Below are 21,295 nucleotides of genomic sequence, written 5' to 3'. Positions count from 1 at the left end.
GCAGCCATACTCAGGAGGACTGATGTGAATTGATCACACCTTAACTTAGGTCCCTAGCCCCTTAGAGATCCGGGGGCCCTGTGGCTGCAGAGACCGCTCACCCCCGACAGTGGACACGTGCACACGCGTGTATGTTGACGTGTAGTTTTCTTGGCGTTGGTGGATCTCCTGAAGCCCATCCTAAAGATACGTGAATTTCATAGACCTCTTTCTGAACAAGTACTCTGGGGACCAGACATGAGAACGAACTTGAAGAGCTGGTGCATAATAGGGGTTGTTTTGAGGCCTAGGACTCTCCCAGAAAGGGTCAACTCTGAGCAGAAAGAAAGCCGAGTGTGGGGATAGCACCCCCCAGCCCTGGAGAAAGGCTTTGCTCTCTCAGTGCCGAGAGAAACAGCCGCGAAGCAAAGTGAAAGTCTAGAGATGCTGTGGACTTTAAAATTAGACTCAACGTGGAAACTAAAACATGTTTTGTTTTGTTTTTTTCCTTCCCAGTTACGCTGTAATTTGAATTGTTGTTGTTTTAAGTTTGTCATTGAACCAAATTAATATTACGTTATCAACAGCGGGAAGGGACCTACTGAAAAAGTCATTTTATTACATTTGGAGCTTTGTTAAAGAGCGAAGTCTTGCTGCTTAGGATAAAACTATTTTCTAGAAAAGTCTTAATTCATAAGCAAAATGACATCATTTTTCAGTTTTAAATGTACAATTTTTTATCTCAGGGGTTTATCTATCAATTGCAGTTAATTAAATCAAATTAATTCTCATTTTTAGGTAACATATTAAGTAGTTTCAACATAGAGGCTATGAAAACTGTTTCATCCTACATCCTGAAATAGCATTTTAATATTGCATTTTAGAAATTAAGTTGAGGGCCTCTTTTCTTATTGTATTCCGGCTTTAGGTTAAAACACTTACTACTGAGTTCTTAAAACACAGTTGTCAACAGATATTTTACTTGTGCCTTTAGTGTTTCTTCCCATAGTACAGACTTTTCCAAAGGGAATAATATATCAATTAATGTGGTCCCAGCAATCATTTTATTTGGCCCTGGGGAGTCATACAACATTTTGTTATTAGTTTGGTGTAGAGATTTTGAATGTATAGGCTTTGAATGTGGATAGAGTTAAGAATAAATAGAATAAAAATTATGTATATCTTTCCCTTAGTAGATCCACTTTGTTTCTGAATGAAGTTACAGTCTTTTGAATTACATCAGTATTTATCAAAACTGGAATTGCTTCACTGGAGGATCTGCCGGGAGGATTTTTTGGAGCTCTTGTCGGCTTTCTCCATCCCCTTCTGCTCTGTCTACAGCATGGTTTCACCCCACCTCCCATCGTTGGAATTTCACAGCTCTTGCTTTTAAGCAGATTCTGCTGTAGACCAGGAGGACTGTTAGCCAAATAGGGGACTGCAGGCCATTTGCTCAGAACAGGCATGTAAAGGTCTAGAGAAAATGCTGGAATGCTGTGTTCACCACATGGACGTTTGAGAAATAGAAGACATTCCTGAGTTTTATTGAGTCTTAAAATTAACCCCTCACCCTACTTCCAAATTTCTAATATTTTGGGGTCAAGCTGGATACAAAGAGTTGCACGTGACATATTTCTGTCTTTGTCTAGTTAATATGGATTGTATATTTGTGCCGAAATTTTAAGACTTAGAGTATTATTTTCAAGAGTTGAAGACGTTTAGGACGTCTTTATTTTATGACGTTCTTGGTAAATTTTTGTGATTATTGCATATTCTTGTTTGAAAATACTTTTAAGTTTATAGCCATTTACCTAAATGTAAGCACACTGTACACTAGAAAGCACACTGTAAAACTTGAGGATTGTTCAAAGCACTGCAATCCTTTACCTTCCTAAAACCATAACTGTGTGAGAGAACAAAAGTTTTTGCCTTTTTGACTTTATCTTGCTTTGCAGCAGTTTTCAGAGGTAGATTGAATTTGTGAATCAGCTTTTATATTTCTACTAGAGTTTTGTGTACTGAGTGATTTAAGAAACTGGGTTATTGATGAACGCTCAAAGTGACTTAGAGGAGAAGTGCCTCTGTGATTTGTTGTGGCTTAGAAATAGTACTGAGCAGGCAGGCAAGGTTAAGAAACACGATGGCTTTTGTGTGTCGTTGAGTGGGTATTAAGCCTCAGGAGTTTAGTTCCAGGTTTCTAACAGTCCTGTTCACAGGGGTTAGAACCCTGTAGCCCCATGTCTCAGTCATCTCAACGTTTCTCATTTCTAACTTAAAAACATGTCCATTAAAAAAATTTAAGGTACCATTCATTTCATCTGAAATCTCTTATAAATCTGACATAATTTGGTTTCGAAACAATAACCAAATAATTTAGTTTCATTTATGTGCTGAGAATAACAACTGGTATTTATTGTTTATACTTATGCAATTTTATAGATGGAGTTTTAACATTGAATGCGGAGAACACTAATTATGCCTATCAAGTTCCAAACTTCCATAAATGTGAAATCTGTCTGCTATCTTTTCCAAAAGAGTCCCAGTTTCAACGCCACATGAGGGATCACGAGCGAAATGACAAGGTATGTATTCTAAAAAGGGATGTCAGAAATGTGAGCGTTGAAACTGGAGGAATTGTGAAAATCAACATGTAAACATTTTTCTTGTTCCTAAATTGTGGAACATTCCATATTATGTAAATAAATATTTTGATGTTTTGTTTTTAGTTGTAGTTGTATTTCTACCCATCATTAGATAATGAGAGAAAGTGAGAACTAGTCTGGTGAATCTAATGAAGTTATTTATGAATGGACAAAGAAATAATCTTAAAATGTGACTTTGTTCAGTAGTTTCAATTTCCCTTATCTTGATGTGTTTTTCTCCAGCAGGGAGTGGTACCTTTAAGTGGTCTTGCATTTTAAGAAGGTATTTGAGATGTTTTAGATCTTATTTCCGCAGGGAGCAGCACCCCCTTAAATAGGTATTTGAACTCCCTTGCGGTGCCCCTGGTGGGGTATGTCAAGAGTGTTAGTGTCCTAACGGAATGAGCTGCCTGTTGGTTGGAAAGTGGCAGTTAAAACTACAGTGAAAAGAGTGATTGCCGACTTTTCTCTAGGTTAGGAGGATGTAAGCTAGTGAGCCATCTGAGACCAGAAAAACACCAGGGATCTCTTTTCTGGAGGACGGGATCTGACCAACTCCAGCCTTACTTTCGGCATGAATGATGCTGCTGTAACTATGATAACATGGTACTGACACCAGTACCCACGGGCGTTACTCTCCCAAGCTGAAGAATCTGAAAACACTGACCCATTAGGGTCCTGATATTTACAAGAGAAATACCAGTGATTACTTTATCTTTCTACTAGTAAGTGGCAGAATACCTTCCATTTGGGGGAAATTTTAGATGGGGATAAGCAACTCTGTTAAAATCTAGTGAAAGTTTTCACAATTACTTAGTTTACTTGAAGTGATTTTGTTTACAGCAGTGGAGTTGTCATAAAAGAAGGGAAAAAATCCCACCCAGTGAGTTGAAGTGTCTCACTTTTATTTTCATAGCGGCTACATTCTGATACATTTATATGCAGCATTTCTTATTAGAAATATTTTCTATATAGATGTGGTGTCTCCTTATACTCCTTTGAGAAATTCTGTAAGGAGTTATACTGTGTGCGTTTTGGATTTATTGACTTCAGGTCCAGAAAGACTTCAGAAGTTCCTTAGAAAGCTTATCTGTGGATTATGGTGCTTGTTAATATTTGAATGACATTGATTGTGGAAAGATTGTGTTTCAGTGGCTTCTCGACTTTTTTCTCCACCTAGCCACATCGATGTGACCAGTGCCCCCAAACCTTTAATGTTGAGTTCAACTTGACACTTCACAAATGTACCCACAATGGGGAGGATCCCACCTGTCCCGTGTGTAACAAGAAATTCTCCAGAGTGGCTAGTCTCAAAGCACATGTTATGCTGCATGAGAAGGAAGAGGTAATTATTTCAGCCTATACTTTGTTCACTGATTTTTAAAATGCATCTGATCCTTAGTCAGGAGGATGTTAGGGTTAAACTAGTTTTAAAAAGCCTTTCGTATAGGTTTCAAGGAGTCAGTTATCATTAAATTTGCCTTTGCTAGTCTCCAGGTCACTGGTAAAGTGTTTCTTTTGGGGTCATGTCAGCACCTTGGGGCAGAGACATTTTAGTGTGTAGTATATTTGGGGGATCAAAGTATGTCCACAGTGGCTGGCAGAGGTGCCCCCCACTCTTTTTTTCTTAATGAAAATTAACTTTTTTAGGATTCTGAGTGGCCAAGAGTAAATTTTCTGCCTCTGAAGATGGTAGAATCTCCTTGCTTGGCTCCTGGATCGTCTGACACGTGGGAATTTGGGAGAAGAGAGGAAATTCTTGATGACCCAAAACAGTTTATGCACCACAGTGAATAGTCCTGAAAGGGCCACAGGCCCAGTCTTGGGACAGAGTGAAGGATGACAGGGTCGCGCCGCTGGTGTGCACCAGAGAGGCCTGCCTGCTCTTGGGACGGGCGGGCCCACTGTGACGTATACACGGCTGTTGCTTAAAGTATTACCCCCCATTGTTACCATAGAAAGCTAGGGAAATGCAAAGGTAAAAAGCAGTCACCCAGGGATAATTACAGATAACTGCTTGGTGTAGTTTCCTCCTGAGACAGAAAAACATACAGCATTTAAATTGCATATATAAAATTTGCATCCTGAAAATTGAGTTTATTATACTTTGTATATCGGTTTGTGTCCTCTTTTTATGTCTTTAATTTTTTATATAAAATAATTTATTTTTATCTTTTAAAATCTTATTGTATAAGTAATACATGTTTATTTTGGAAAAAGTTAGAAACTAAAGATTAACAAAAGTAACATAAAAGAACCAATAATCACACCAGTGGGAGAGAACGCATATGCAGTTGACCTTTGAACAACGCGGGTCTGAACTGTGCGGGTCCACTTAAACGTGGAGTTTTTCAGTCAGTATGTATGACAGTACTACATGGTGCGAAGTTGGCTGACTCCAGGGATGGAGAACCGTGGACGTGGAGGGCCACCCTGAAGTTATGCTCGGATTTTCAACTGCGCGGGGTCGGCGCTCTAGACCCTTGTGTTGTTCAAGGGTCAGCTGTGTAGTCTTTCAGGCTTTTTTTTTGGCTATACATATACTTTCCATAATAGTTTATATACCTAAGGATAGTTTTTTTAGTGCAAATACATACTGTTTTGTAACCCACTCTTTTCCTTTAATACATTGTGAATACATCTTTTCCTCTTTCACTTACTGAATCATGAGTGTTTTCCCCATGTCACTATTTTAAATTGCTTTGTTAAAGTCTTCAGCATCTGGATATAGCATCATGATATTTTTACCATTTCCTTTATTATTTAACCTTTAAGTTGTTTATACTTTTTCAGTATTATAAATAATACATCTTTGCATGTATCTTTAATTGTTTCATTAGGATAGATTCCTAGAGTTGGATTTACTGAATTAACAAGGCTTTTTCAAGTTCTTTATAGAATGCCATGCTATGTTTTCGAGAGCGCAAGCTGCTTTATACCTTCTCCCGCAGACTGCAGGCCTGCCTGTCTCACTCAGCTGTAGCGCTGTCCAGAAATGGCCATTGTTTTCGTATTAAAAGGCAGAAAGTGTCTAATTTTGGAATAAGTTCACACAGTGAGACTCAGACAGCAGAGAAGGGGTTAGAGTGAGACTTAAGTCTCCCTCAGGCCCGACTTTCAGTCCTCCTCCCGGGAGCTGCCTGCACAGCGGTCTCTTCTGCACCCCCCAGGGGCTTTCAGTGCGCGTACACATCTCTGCACCCCCAGTGATACCACCCAGTAGCAGTATTCTGTGCTTTTTCTTCAGTTGACTCTGTCTTAGGTATGGTTCCAGCAGCCGCATGGTGTTACGCTGTGTGCATTGTGTACACCTGTGTCATACTCGCCAGGTCTCTGTGTGGGTTGTTTCTCCCCTTTGTGTGTAGCCGCAGTGAGCAGTCTATTCATTGACAGGTTCTGGGTCTTGTGATTTGCTTAGAAATGCTTCCCAAGTGTACAATCACTATCTTTTAAAATCCCACCGTGTCTTCTAATGCAGGTCCACAAGGTGTAGGGTGCACCTGTATTTCAGAAATCCTGAGTTCACACTCATTCCTCCACCCCAGTCCCTCTGCACAGGGCGCCCACCTGCCCCGCAGTTCCTGGCTGTGTGTCCCTTCCTCCACGACGGGACGCGGCTCCCAGCAGCGCGCACGTCCCTCCCCTCACGCGCTCGGTGGTCCTGTGTTAACACTGGAAGTTGTTTCACAGTTGCTTGGCCCAAACCACTGTACGTGAAGCACGTTTCGGATTTGAAGTCAGTACAGGGTTATTGCATTCGTTTGCTTTCTCTTTTAGGCCCCCTTGCCATTCTTAAGATCTGCGGCCCTCAGATTACTGCCCTCAATTAGGGTCGGGCTCTACGACCAGCGACAGCCCCATGCAGGCAGAGTAGGGATTGAGGGCCGGGGAGTTAGTCTTTGAACATTAGGGTGGTAAGTAGTAGCTGTCAAAAAGATGCAAACAAGGGGCACTCAGGAGACTGGCTCCTTTCTGTAACCCCACCCCATTCCTGGGACCGCGTTCTTGGTTTCCAGTTTGACTTTGCTGTATTTCTCTTTGTAATGATAAACAAATGTTTGTATGTTTCTTATTTTACTTTTCTGGTTTATTATTAATGTGGACTTTAGAATTTTGCCTAATTAAAAATTAATTGGTATTTTAATTTTGATTGCATTAAATTTTCTGATTGTTAAAGGGGAGAATTGAACATGTTTAAAATATTGAATCTTTTTTTTTTTTTTTTTTTTTTTTTACACAAACTTCAAATTTATTATTTTTTCAATCCTTTAGAAATATCTTTTCCACAGAACTAACAGGTTTCCAATTATAACCATAGTCTTATCCGTGTGGTGTTCTCTGTGATTAGGCAATTCATTATTATTCTATTAATTAGTGCGGTGATTTTCAACCTCAGCTGCACGTTAGTATCACTTGGGAAGCTTTTAAAAATACCATGCCCAGGGAAGCTGAACTCCGAGCCAGTTACCTCAGGATCTCTGGGGGTGCGACCCAGGCATCAGTCCTGTTAAAGCTTCCCAGGTGGTTTCATTGTGCAGCAATTTTGAGAATCACAAGTTTAACGGAAGTTGCAGGATTTGCCCTCATAAAAGAAGATGTGAATTCTCTCTGAAACGTGCAGCATGCAAAGTAAGCAGCAGCATCAGTGGTTTTTATTTTTTTAAGAAAATTATCATTTTAAATGTAAAAGAGAAAGGAACAGAAGGCTCACCTGTTTAAATGTAATACTGGATCTTCATTTAGGCACAGAGCCTGAGAGCATGGTGGTAAAATTTATTTACTCCGGAAAGGTTGGCATCTGATGAGTAGCTTCAGCTAAAGTTGGGATTTGCCCAGGGCAATAGCACAGTTAATGAAGACAGAGAAGTGTTAAATCACAAGCCCAATGATTTGTGTTTTGATTGACTTCACGGAATTGTGAGAGCTACATTTTAAGTCTGATCCTCACCGGCTTTCTATAATCAATTACAGCCTAAAATAATCATTTCTGCTTATTAAATCTGAACTTGGGAATGCAAATACACGTATGTGAATACAGATCAGAATTTGAAGATAAATGGAAACTAATGCTTCCTGTATATTTGCCTTCTCCTTCCAGCAGAAAGAGTAACTCAACTGCATGTTTAATTTTCCTTCATTAATTGTACATTATACTTTTAGATGTTCCTTTAATATCTATGACTCTGGATGTTGTACGTTATTATTCTACATAAGCATAATCTTCAGAGATTTTGTATGATTTCCTGGGGCATCAGAATAAATTTTTCAGAGTGATATTTTTTCATGTAGTTTCCAATTCATAATGTTTTAGAATTCATAAAATTATATTCATCACTTAAATTCTTCCTTAATTTGTTAATTGTTTCTATTCTCTTCAACAAATATTTTTTATAATAAAGCATATCTCAATATTATGGTCATGCTTAAGTAGAGTACTTAAGAAAAATATACCATTGGTGTTGCTCTAAAAGATGTTAAAATATTTTGAGTCAACATATGATATACATGAGGGCACAGAAATATATAAAATATAAAATATACAGAGGAAAGTGGATAATAGGTGAAAATCAAATTTAGTCATCCTATGGGCTAGGACTTGTGTTTGGCTTTGAGCTCACTTACATCAACAAGATGTAATGACCAATGTCTTCATAGGCTTTACTGACGTGTGTGTGTGTGTGTGTGTGTGTGTGTGTGTGTGTATGTATGTACGTGAGAACAAAAATATTATATATGTGCATTCGTTGAAAATTGATCATAATGGAAGTAAATGCATAAAGTGCATGCACTATAAGAATATTTTACAGGAGGAACTGACCTTTACCTATGTTAGGGCTTGGGAAAATTAAGACCAAACGAAACTACTGTACAATATTTGTGGCAGAGATCCACATGAGAAAAGGATCCAGATGAGAAAAGGGGTAGGTATAGCATGATAAAGTGTATGTTTCTATCAGAAGGTAGCAGGTATATTGCCATTAGTATAATATCAATAAAAGATATTCAAATAAATATTAGAAATCAGGAGGCAAGGTGACAAAGGTGAGGCTGAAGAGGGAGGCAAGAGAGCGGTAAAGCTAAGCCAAAGCAGACTAAGTATTACATCTGGGCTGTGTGAGTGCCCTGCACCTTTATGATTTCAGAGACAAAACCCTGGTGCCTGAGTTGGGCTGCTGGAAGGAAGGAGCTCCAAATACCTTCAGGTCCCACCATGCCCCCTCTTTATAGGAAACCACTCTTGGTTCACTGGAAGCACACTCTCCCCTCCTGCTCACCACAAGTCAGCAAGTCTGCGTGGAGAGGGGTCAAGCAGCATCAAGTGATCAAGACATGCCTGCTCTGGTACCCAGGGGCTGGTAGATGAGGTCACGTCCTCCCTGTACTGAAAAAGCTGGATGAGTATGGGCTTCACTCCCTGGGAGACATTTCCACTGCTCTGAATTTGAACCCCAGGAACTTTTCCCATTCCAAAATGCATGGGTCTCCTCCCACCTCCAAAGTTTACAACTACCCCAAGATTACCATAATTGCTTAGCTGACTTCCTTTCAATGCTCAAGGGAAAAACTTATGGCAAAGAGAGGCCCTGGATCATCATTACATTGACAGTTTTAACTAATGATCCCTCTGGCCAGGTGCCAAATTTGGAAAGGGCTTGTAAGCACCTTGAAGATTTTGGATCTGATTCTACAACCCCAATAAGTGGTCTTTGAAGAATTTTTTTTTTTTTTTTTTTTTGACTTTGGGAGCAAGATATATTATTTTTTCCCCTTTTCCACTTTTTTTTTTTTTTAAGCTGTTCCTTTTTTTTTTTTTTTTCTTCACACACACACACTGTATTTTATTTTTACAAGAGATAAATCGACTGACACCAAGCATTGTACATGGATGACCACAACAAAAGCAACAATGATTGCAATTACCAAACATGAAACACACTCATACTATGTCATAGTATTGACATTCAGTCCAGTAATCCTCCACTGTAACAGCTCCTTTACTTTGCAGTGAAAATTGATTTGTATATTCTTTGCCTCTGAGTCCTTGTGGAATTTTTTTTTTTTTTTTTTAATTCAGACAGAAAGTCACAAAAATTATACTCATCCTCATCAGTTCACTCAGTCCCATGTAATTAATTTTTTTTTTTCATCTTGATCTTTTGTTAGCACTTTTATGAGTTCATCAGTTTTTCATTAGAGTTCTGAAAATGCTTATTCATTCAGTTCAGCAGTACAGTCCGTTACCAGAAACCTGTACTTGTCATAGAGTCTTTTCCATGTATTTCTTGAAGATGAAACCCTTTTATAGGAACATATTTGCAAAATCATCAGAGTACACCCAGAACTGTCTGTAAATGACAAAAGACTTAAAAATGACCACGGTTAAAGATTTGATGACAGTTCATAATAATGCAGTTGACAAGAAAATTAGTTATTTCTGAGATATACATTTTAAAGTAATAACTAGGATTATTACTTATAACACTATACCAGAACATATAAGATTTTTAGAAATTTCATGTAATGTCTGAAACATTTATATTAACATATTTCCATACATATTTCCATACAAGTACAAATATAAGATTTTTAGAAATTTCATGTAATGTCTGAAACATTTATATTAACATATTTCCATACATATTTCCATACAAAAACAAATATGATTTTTAGAAATTTCATGTAATGTCTGAAACATTTATATTAACATATTTCCATACATATTTCCATACAAATATAAGATTTTTAGAAATTTCATGTAATGTCTGAAACATTTATATTAACATGTTTCCATACAAAAATATTGAATCTTTATTGTCAAAACATTCAGTAATGTTTTGTTCAGATGGGTTCAGCACATTATTTAAATTTGTTCTTAAATGTTTTAACATTTTTTAAAAATATCATTTAACGGGTCTTTCAAATATGTATTATTTGTTATCTGTCTATAGGAAAGCAGTGCATTTTTGTATATTAGTTTTGTAGCCTGCTATTCTACCAGATTCTCTGAGTTTTCAGGTGTACAACCTCATCTACAAGTAATAATTAGGTGATGAGATTTTTGGTTTTGTTTTGTTTTCATCTAGTACATGGGGGGTTTTAAAGTAAACCAGATCTCACCCCTCGAATTTTCAAACAATTTTGAAATAGTTGCAGGCATCACGTTACTACTGCACCTCTAGATACTTCAGTTGTATCCCCTAAAAACAAAGACATTTTTCCTCATTATCACAAAACAGTTACCACACTCAAGAATTTAACATTGCTCTAATAATCCATCTTCAGACGTCTGCATTGGGAGGGGCAAGGACTGACTTCCTATGAGAGTAGGTGGAGAAGGGAGTTGTGAGCAGAAGAGATACCTCTGCCTTTGACCCTAGAAGAAAAGCATGAGGACAGGTTCAGGTGGACAGGGGACGCAGGTGTGACAGTGGGAGTCCAGGCCCTGCCTGCTGGCTTAGGGCAGCTTTCCCTTTCTCGGTTTGCAGCTTCCTTAGTCTCTGTGTCTCAGCAAGTTTTTCACTGAGCCAAACACTAAGAGTTCTTTTTCTGAAGTAGTTAAATCTAAGAGGTCCAATAAGTATTTATGTCTTAAGTAACTTAGTAGCCATTTGAAAAACTACCGTATGTAAATTAGGTACTGCGTAGCTTTTTAAACCCTGAAATTTCCTGTTTCACATTGATTTTCACTCATTCCCTGCTTTTTAACCACAGCAACTACTGCAAGCCAGCTTCACAACGTTACGATGTCATTGAAACTGAACAGTATTGAGCCAGTCGTCCATGTGACGTGGGACGGTTGTCGAGGGTCGTGTTTCTTCCCTTGAGGGCGTCTGCTGTCCCTTGGCCCCTGCGAGTTTGTCATGGTCACTGCCTCCTCCCTCTCGGGCTGGATTGGGGCTGCACAGCCTCATTTTTCTCTGTGAAATGGAGACGTTGCCTTGTCTTCACAGAAGAATGAGGTGGTTGGAGAGAGGCATGGGTATGGGAAGCCTGCTTTTGGGAAGTGGGAACAGAGCCTGACCAGGGACAGATATGTGGGTTGTGTTACGTGGGTTGTGTTACACGTACTACAGGGATCGTGGCTGCGAACGGATCTGTGTGTGTTGGCTGGGAGGGGAGCATGTGGCTTCCTCACAGCGCCCTTCAGCCCGGTAGGAGGTCAGATGGTTGTTTGCATCAAGGTTCCGGTTTACGAAGCGTGTGTGACGGGATAGCGAATGGGTCAGGTGTTGGCAGAGGGTTGAAATGATGTAACATGCGGTCTAGGCCGGATCAGCAAGGGGGTGAAGCCTGGGGGTGGGTGGGTGTGTGTGTGTGTGTGTGTGTGTGTGTGTGTGTGTGTGTGTGTGTGTGTCAATCCTCTAGGGGGCTCACGGCGGCGGGTGGGGTGGGGGGAGGTGATTGAAGCGGTTCCACCTGTGCCGGCGCCCCGAGTGGACCCAGCCCTGGGGGTGATGGTATAGGGCGGGTGTGGAGCCGAGGCCCCGCCAGCCTCACACCACCGATGCAGGCCACCAAAACTGCTGTGCTCCATCCTAATGCTTCTTCAGATACACCTTTAAAATTTTTCTCTACCTCCTCCATAACTGGAAAGAGAAATAATGGTAATTCATCATCTCCAGACGCTCTTAGGTTTTTATACATTATTTTCAAAACCTTCCCTTCATTCTATTTTCTCTTCCACACCCTTTGTCCAGATTCTTTTCCAGACTGTCCCCCCAGTGGAGCTCACAGTCTCTGATGTCTGCTTTTACCCCGTGTGCTTGTGTCGGTTTCTCGTTGCTGTGACGTCGTCTCCTGAGGTGGCAGCCCCGCCACACGCAGCAGCTGTGACGGCAGCTTGTGCAGCCTGGTCTCATCTGAATCCTCGTTGCGTTGGTGAAGCTCCAGCTGTCTTTGTCTTTCACTGTTGTAGGAACGTAAACAGTTCATAGTTTCTGATTCCAGATTTTTTTTTTTTCCCAAAAGGCCTTTGAGGAACGTAAACGGTTCATAGTTTCTGACGTCCAATTTTTTTTCCCCAAAAGGCCTTTGAGAAGCGTGTATTTTCTGAAACCAGTTGACTTTCATTTCTATTACTACTAACCTCTCTTCTATTTTCTCTCTTGGAATATAACAGATTCTCTCTTAGATCAATAAATAATCACAGGAGAGGAAAAGGGTTGGAATCGTCAGAAGAGAGGCTTTTGTGTAACTGTGGTTTGAAGCTGGGAATGGAAACTGTGAAAATGCTTTATCTTCTTGCCCTTGCGCCACTGTGCTGCCGGGGAGAAGGCTCTGGAAGTTGAGAAGTGATATTCAGTAACTTGACCTTAGTAACCCCATGCTGAACAGGAATTCAGGACTAGTGATTTCGCATGAGCAGAACAACAACAACAGAAAAGGTTTGCAGTGCTTATTTGTGATGTGAAAATGTGTTGGCAATATGTAAAAAATAGGGTGCTCTTTTTAAGAAAAAGGGTTGTGTTCGGGTACAGGTTCGGAGTTTTCCTCTCTCACCTAACAGTCTGGTGTTGTACAGTACAGAGCTGGTGGGGTGGCCGAGGTAGTCCAGGACCCCACATGCTCTGCTCTCTTTGAGTGTTTCTTGTACCATGTGGCTTACAGTGGAGGGAGGGAGGGAGGGAGGGAGGTGGCCCGCCTGCTGTGGGAAGGCCAGGTCCAGAGGCGGAGGGTAACAAGTCAGGGTTTATCTCATGATTGTAAGTCATTAGTGAAAGCCTGCTGCCATCCCGTCGAGTGGAAGGAGCATGGTCGCCACACAGGTGGTTAGCGTTAGGAAAGTCGGCACCCAGCCGCGTGCTCAGCTAAGAAACCCATTATTGTACAGAAGAAGAACAGATACCGGAACACAATTATCAGTCTTTTCCGTGTATGTTAAATAATGTATTTTAGCTACCTTTGCCTGTTTTGGATGTTTTTATTTCTTAGTTAATTGATTTGAATGTGGTATATTAGTATCGACTACAGGAATAATTCCTTACCTTTAGTTGCACTTAAAATGAACCGATAAGAATCCAGCTAAGATGAAGTAGACCCTTTGTGCCCCTCTTACAACTGAAAATACCTAGAGATCACACAGCCAAGAGATCTAGAGGCTCCTGAGGGTGGGAAGAAGGAGGCGGGCAGCTGAGGGCTTTCAGGACTTGAGGAACGTGTGGCAGTGAGCCCCCTGAGCTGCTGTTTTGCCTGCTGTCCATGTGGACAGGGCGCTGGAAGAGCCTGTAGCCTTCTGCCAGCAGGCATAGACGGAAACACGCCAGAAGGTTGGTTGCCAACAGCCCAAACTGGGAAGGGGTGGTCTCGCAAGAGAAAATCCTGTTGACGCTGCCAACCCTATTCCAGCCAAATACCCACTGACGAACTCTGCAGGGCTGAGGGGAGAGCGATCGTCCACCCCATCCGGCTCCCTGTCCCCTGGAAGCAGACGGCCCTCTGCTCCCCTGACCCCCGGGCTTCAGTCGGGAGCTAATCTTGCATCCGTCTCCTGGCGGAAGGAGGGGGCACCCAGACCCCCCCTCCGATGGTGTTAGAGAGCCCGGCTGGACGCTGGCCTTCCGTCCTCTGCCGGGCAGAAGCAGGGCGTGTTCTGGTTCCCCGCCTGTGTAGTCTCTCCACCGGCAGCACCGAGACTCAGCCACGTGATGCAGGATGGACCGGTCTGCACGGTGCTTCCCGCCCCCGTCACAGGGCAGAGGGGCCCTGTGAGGTGGCCCTCCACTCCCCAGCCCGTCCTGCCTCTGAACAGGGTGGCACCTGCCAAGAGAGGAGCCCAGTGGACTGTGGTGGAAACCAGTGCTGCCGGGGCTCAGAGGGGGGCGGTGTCCTGTGGGGTGGGCTAAGGTTTCTCTCCTGCACTGAGCGCCATTTTGAGGCAGGCTCCTGTAGGAAGGGAAGGATGGCTGCTGAGAAAAAGCCCAGGCAGGAGCAAGGACAGCTCTTGGGCACTGGAGCCTGGGGGCTCTGAGAGAAGGAAGGGGGGCGCGGAGAAAGGTCGTGGGTGGCCCCGGGGGAGGGGAGGCAGGAAGGGCAAGTGTTACGGCTGAGCAGCCTGAAGGCGGTTAGTATTTATCGTATTTTATCCTCTGTTTGACTTAAAAAAATTATTATGTCTTCAGCCAGATGGGGGCTGATAAGAATGCCATATGTTTCCCTGGATGATCTGCTGGCCACTTAGCGATCACTGGAATTCCCCCAGGACCGCCTGCTTCTGGGGCAGGCACTAGCCACTGCCTCTGCCTAGAGGGCCTGCCGGGAGCTCCGAGTGCGGGGAACGCAGTAAAGCGGACGCCCGCCAGCTGCCCACAGGCCTCGCACTCCCCACTAAGACTTGCTCGAGGTGCCAGGTCCTGGGCAGGGAGGGAGGCCCATCCTGGCTCCTGGGTCTGGCTGGGTGTAACACAGCGGCAGCACGAAGCCTTCCATCATGAGGCCTGTTTCGGTTGTGGCCCAGCATGTACTTGATCCTGCTTTCGCCGTGTGAGCAAACTGTACATAAACCAGAGTTTCCACTCAGAAAATTCTGATCAATTTCTGAGTAATATCCATGTAGATGTCTCCTGAAATATACTAATCTGCTCATTTGGTGAAAAAGTACCTGAAAAGAGGATGGGTCTGAGCCAAAGCAATGAGAGAATCACGGTGCGGGTGGGAGGGTAACAAGTCAGGGTTTATCTCGTGTGTAAGTCATTAGTGAAAGGAGAATACTTTGCTGTACAGATTCAGGGTGTGGATGTCCCCAGTGCCACACTCAAGACAGGCAGCAAATTTTGTTAGGTGGTTTTTAAATTTTTGACAGTTCCCAAGAAAGAGATCTCTTTATTATCAGCAAGACACTAACAAGATAGTAGTTCATTATTTCCTTAAATTATTATATAGTAACACTGATTTAAAGTTACTTCAGTTGACGTCACGATTGGATTGCTCAGAGTGTTCCATTCATCCTTGTCTTTTCTGCAAAGGGTGCTCTGAGTAGTATCCGTGAACAACCTCATGTCGATGCTCTTTCTGTGCATTTACGAGACTGCCAGGGGCAGTAATTAGAAGACAGTCTGATGGGAAGAAATAGCTATCTATTTTGTTGTTTGGAAAAATAGTTTATGCTCATTGACAGGTTACACTCATTCTTTTCCATGTTTGGATCATTTAAATAAATAATTGTATTATAGAAGGTCACATGAGTAAACTCATTGAACTTTGTACTGAGTCAGCAGTTCATTACTGAGTACTTCCTCTGTGCCAGGCACCGTTCAGCATCTTACATGCATCATTGTACTTAACTTTATAACAACCCTGTGAGGGCAGGCATTGCTGTCACCACTGTTTCACAGACTTTGAGCAGTCAGCACCCCCAGATACACAGAGCTGGTGACTGGCAGCCTTCACGTGAACCAAGACCCAACTCCAGAACATCTGGACCCGTGCTATCCTAATTGAAATTTGAGTAATTTAAAATTTATAGTGGCTATATTTCCAAAAGTTAAAAGAAAACAGATGAAATACATTTTATTTTAATATATTTATGAAAATATATCCAAAATATTCTAATTCAAATGTTAACAGTTGAGCTATTTTATATTCTTCCTTTTTTTTTTCAGTAAGTCTTTGAAATCCTGTGTGTATTTTATACTTATTCCATAGCTCTGTTCAGGTGCTCAGCCAGGCACTTCTGGACAGAGTCGCGGACTTTTCGTAATCGACTACCCATAAACCAGATTGAAAGAATGATAGGTGTTTCCATTTAAAAATTTACCAGCCGTCATTTTGTTTTAAGGTAGTCTATTAAACTGTCATCTTAATTTAAATTCTTTCCTGACCCTTTTGTGGTATTGAAGTCATTCTGCTTCTCTTTAAAGTTTTCACAGCATAGATGGACAAAATGCTGTTTACCCAGCAGCCAATTTGAAACAATTCGCTTTGCTCAGAAATTGTATTGTTCTCTCATCCTTTTCCCTATGTTTCTATCAGGAAAGAGATCATTTTTATATGTTCATACGTGGACATGATGGTATATTTGTTGAGAGGTGAAATAGTGTTTGTTCCAGAGGAAAGCATACTTTGTGTATCAGCCATTTACAGCGTGAGTTCTTTCAAGAGGCGATGGCTCTGAAGTGTTGGCTGTGCTCATGGGCGGTCTTTCCCTTTGCAGAACCTCATCTGCTCTGAGTGTGGGGATGAGTTCACCCTGCAGAGCCAGCTGGCCGTCCACATGGAGGAGCACCGCCAGGAGCTGGCTGCGAGCCGGACTCACGCCTGCAAGGCCTGCGGGGAGGGGTTCGAGACGCCACCACAGCTGAAGGAGCACATGAAGACTCACTATAAAGTTAGGTGTGAGCCTTTGCTTGGGCTAGAAACAATTATACAGCACATTAAAAATGGGCCTGCTTTGCTATGATTGGTTGATCGGTTACATGTCTTGGCTGCTTTAGAAACAAGAACAGGGCAACTCATCTCACGTGGTGTCGGGATGTCTTTCATAGCATGTGTTATGTGTCGGGTCTACAGTAGGACAGGAAAGGTCGAAAATTTAAATGTCATACTGTGTAGGTAGACATTTTTAGCTATATTAAAATGTTAAAAGGTGTAGAACAAAGTATTATAGGCAATACATTTTTATGGGCAGGTAACAAGGTGTGTAGAGTGGATTCACAAAGGCCACATTAGCACCCTTTTTACTGAATTGGTTTATTTATACTACCTATTTAGAACGCACATGTTTAAATAGTTACTGTGCTTAGTGTGTATATAAATATATAAGTAAAACTTCATTTAATCATTACAAACAACCCTTCAGGCCTGATACTTTTATGTCCCCATTTTGCAGATGAGAAAAGGTAGGCTAGAGAGACCAAGTAACTTTCCCAAGGTTTTACAGCCATAAGTCAAGTGTTAGGGATTTAATCCCTAATAGTCTGGCTTTAGTGCTCATAATATTAGCAACCACACCTATATTTACATACATATATACATTTATTCCTAGTAAAACTTAACATGGCTTCGAAATTTTGTATTTGACCTATTCCTGATTATATATTTTTTACTGCTATTTCCTTTTCTTAATGATATGAAATGCAGAGTTGTTCCTGGCCCTTTGTGCTAAGTTAGCTAATGGTGATGATCAGTGGTCACACTCGTTGAGCTGATCTCTACGACAAACTATAAAAGCCCGTATTGATTAACTTTTTAATGACAGTATCATCAGTTTAACTTGCCACCCTTCCAAGCTCCAATATTTAGGAGCTATCTGTGCTGTTTTAACAACCAGCACCACCACAGCAAAAGGTCCCACACCAGTTAACAAAGCTTGTAAAGTGCCTGAATGCTTTGTAGTAGTTTTATGTATTCTCTTCGGCACTGTGTTTTGGAAGCGTGGACTGAACTTCTCCATATGATCAAAGTTCTCCTGTCTTTCCCACTCCCTTCATATTACTGGTTGTTGACTAATGTGGTTCCCACCTGATGCTTCGTTATTTCGGAGATTTTTAAACTCCCAAAATATAATGCGTGTGTCCTATCACACTAGATTTTTATTTTGGTGACGTTCTAGCACAGGCACTGTTGATTGTCCCCAGAGGTCTTGGAGAGGCGACTGAAGGTACTTATGTGGCCACCGTGCGCTAGAGCGCGCTGGCTCCTGGGCCTGCCGGGGGCCAGGCCGGCCGCCTCCGTCTCGCGGAGCTGCCGTTTAGCAGGGGAGACAGACGGTGACCAAGCAAGCGGATTAGCCAGTGCGGGTTTCAGACAGCGGGCGTGTTGAGGAGGAAGTAAATTGGATTCACCTGGGGTGATGCTCCAGGGCTGGGGCAGTCGCTGAGGCGCCTGTCTGATGTAGGCCTTTCTGAGGAGGGCCGTCTGGAGTGGGACCCAGGTGAGGAGGAGCGGCAGGCGGGCCTGCAGGTCTGGGGAGGGGCGTTCCGGGCCTGGTGGGCGGGGCGGGGGGCACTTGCCACAGTCTGAGCCGCAGGGGGAGGCCGGTGTGATGGGAGCCGGCTGCGGGGTGGAGTGGAGCTCACGGGGCTGAGTGCGAGGCGGCAGGGTCTTGGAGCTGGAGGGCGCTGAGCCCATCCGGGAACGCGGGTGTTACCGCGAGGGCAGTGGGAAAGCTTGGGAGGGTTCTGCACACGGATCGGCTGCCCAGCCTTCGGGCCGCGGCCTGGCTGCCGTGTGGGTGAGGCTGAAGCAGGGAGACCGCGGATCAGGGCCACGGACTGAGGGCGCCGCTCGAAGGCCACGCTGCTGGCTGCAGGGCGGAGAGGCGGGAGCTTCTCTGGAGGGGTGTTGGGGTGAGAGCGGCAGCTTTTGGAGACGGACTTGAAGTCGGGGTGAGGGAGAAGGAAGAATCCAGTGTAACTTCTAAGGTTTAAGCTTCACAGCTGGGAGCTGCCGCCTCCTGTTGTGGAAAGGAGCAGGCTGAGAATAAACAGGGTTTCATTTGGGACTTGCTAGGTTTGAGGCACCAGGGAGCCTTCAGGAGATGTCAAGTAGAGAGTTAGGTGCCCAGGGCTGGTGCTCAGAGGAGGGATCTGAGTTGTTGGAGATGGAACTTTGGAGATCATCAGCATCCAGGAGGAGCCTGGAGCAGGCAGCACACACTCGTGTCGACGTAGAAATCACACCTGCACAGGTCTTTGTGTTTGATCATCACAGGGAAAGCTTTATCTAGAAGAGACATTCCGACTTGCCTCCTCCCCAACCAAAAAAATGAGTTTTATGATATTGATATACAAAACTAATACATGTATGTGTGTGTGTGTGTCCTACACACTTATATGTGATTGATTTCTCATTAAAGCACGTTCTGATGGCCAGTCGGCTAACCTTTCCCATAGGATTTTGATTTAGAAGTGGTGACACAAGGGATTTGACTTACTGAGTATTTTCCCTCTATGCATACTAGGGTGTCAAGTACAAGGTCTTATAATCGGAACATCGACAGGAGTGGATTCACGTATTCATGCCCACACTGTGGAAAGACGTTCCAAAAGCCAAGTCAGTTAACTCGGCATATTAGGATACACACAGGTACGAGATGCATTTACTTTTGGGTGATTTCCCGTGGGACCTTAAGGGAAGAAAAGGTGCTTTAGAGCCAGCTAGACCTGAAATTTAATCTTGCCTTTTCCGTAGTTTGCTGATAACCTTGGTGTTACTTGTGAGATTTTGAGTAGGTAGTGGGATGTGTGAGTCTGCGGCCACAGGGTAACGTTCTGCCTGGAGGGGTAGGTTTGGGGTCTTGAGTGTGGGTAACTTAAGTATTTTCTTTTAATCCATCAGATGCTCGCACGGTATGGAATGATATTTTGATCATTTTTCTCCCTCTCCAGGTGAAAGACCATTTAAATGTAGCGAATGTGGAAAAGCTTTTAACCAGAAGGGGGCGCTGCAAACTCACATGATTAAGCATACAGGTGAAAAACCCCACGCCTGTGCCTTTTGTCCTGCCGCTTTTTCTCAGAAAGGGAATCTCCAGTCACACGTGCAGAGAGTTCACTCAGAGGTAAGCGTCACACTTGGGGGTGTGGTCCTCACAGGTGTGCAGTACGTCACAGGCTGCACGGATGGCTCTTAAGAGTGAACCTGAGAAATTCTCCATTTTAAATGTAGACGAAGAGTTTGTGCAGAGCAGACCCTGTTTAAAAAAATACATATATATGTATATGTACACATACGCACACAGACATACACACACATATACACATACACACAAGACATACACACATATACACACACAGATATACACACACATATATACTCACAGATATACGCACATATATATACACACATACACGCACACACATATACACATACACACACAGACATACACGCACACACATACACATACGCACAGACATACACACATACGCACACACACATATACACGTACGCACACAGACATACACACATACACGCACACATATACACATACGCACACAGACATACATACACACACACATATACACATACGCACACAGACATACACACATACATGCACACATACACATACGCACACAGACATACACACACACACATACACATACACACAAGACATACACACATAGGCACACACAGATATACACACACATATACACACGTATACTCACAGATATACACACATATATATACACACATACACACACATATATGCACACACACATATATATACACACGTTTGAACCTTTCTGGCTTATTATACATGGGAGAAATATAAAATACTATTTTTGTCTTTTTACCAACAGTATTATAGCTCTGATGAGTAAATGTGTGGAAATAATCCTAATACCATTCTTATGGTCCATCAATCTGAGTGCTAGCCTGTGTTATCCCTTTAGTGAACCTGAAACACAGACACTTCCAAGTGTAAGAAATTGAAAGACAAGAAAGGAAATTGAGGAGAAAGTATTTTTCTGGCACTAGTATTGCTGACCTTGCATATGGGCCCTTTCACATTTTCTATCGAGCAGAGTCCTGGTCAGTGTACTTCCCTCCACGCTGCATGTTAGCTAGCTATTTCAGCCAAACTGATGCTCCTAAGTTTTTTGTTGTCTCCAGGTAATACTGATTTGCAAACTCTGGAAGTATTTCTCTTAAACTGGTTCAGCTTTGCTCTTATTATTATTTTTTAAAATATTTATTTATTTATTTATTTTTGGCTGCGTCGGGCTCTTTGTTGCGGC

At 42.5% G+C, this 21,295-nt stretch overlaps 1 protein-coding gene across 17 annotated transcripts in view; it reads left to right on the top strand.

Moving 5' to 3' along the window:
* ZNF236 (zinc finger protein 236) overlaps positions 1–21,295 on the top strand; it is a 104,271-nt gene that overhangs the window by 13,882 nt on the left and 69,094 nt on the right. For 11 of the 17 annotated variants that reach the window (XR_014234363.1, XM_082355149.1, XM_082355147.1 and 8 more), the window contains 5 exons: positions 2,419–2,561; positions 3,802–3,966; positions 16,771–16,949; positions 19,519–19,643; positions 19,946–20,118. Coding sequence is in view for 16 of the 17 variants with exons in the window: in XM_082355149.1 (XP_082211275.1) it covers positions 2,419–2,561; positions 3,802–3,966; positions 16,771–16,949; positions 19,519–19,643; positions 19,946–20,118 (785 nt within the window). In the remaining variant the exon portion in view is untranslated. Of the gene's footprint in view, positions 1–2,418; positions 2,562–3,801; positions 3,967–16,770; positions 16,950–19,518; positions 19,644–19,945; positions 20,119–21,295 lie in introns of those variants that run through there. The other 6 variants (XM_082355153.1, XM_082355152.1, XM_082355150.1 and 3 more) reach the window with 4 other exon arrangements.

The sequence above is a fragment of the Balaenoptera borealis genome (genome assembly GCF_965194805.1).
Source record: "Balaenoptera borealis genome assembly, chromosome: 14".
Lineage (NCBI taxonomy): Eukaryota > Metazoa > Chordata > Mammalia > Artiodactyla > Balaenopteridae > Balaenoptera > Balaenoptera borealis.
The sequence above is the reverse complement of the archived record's forward strand: the minus strand, read 5'-3'. Positions and strand labels throughout refer to the sequence as shown.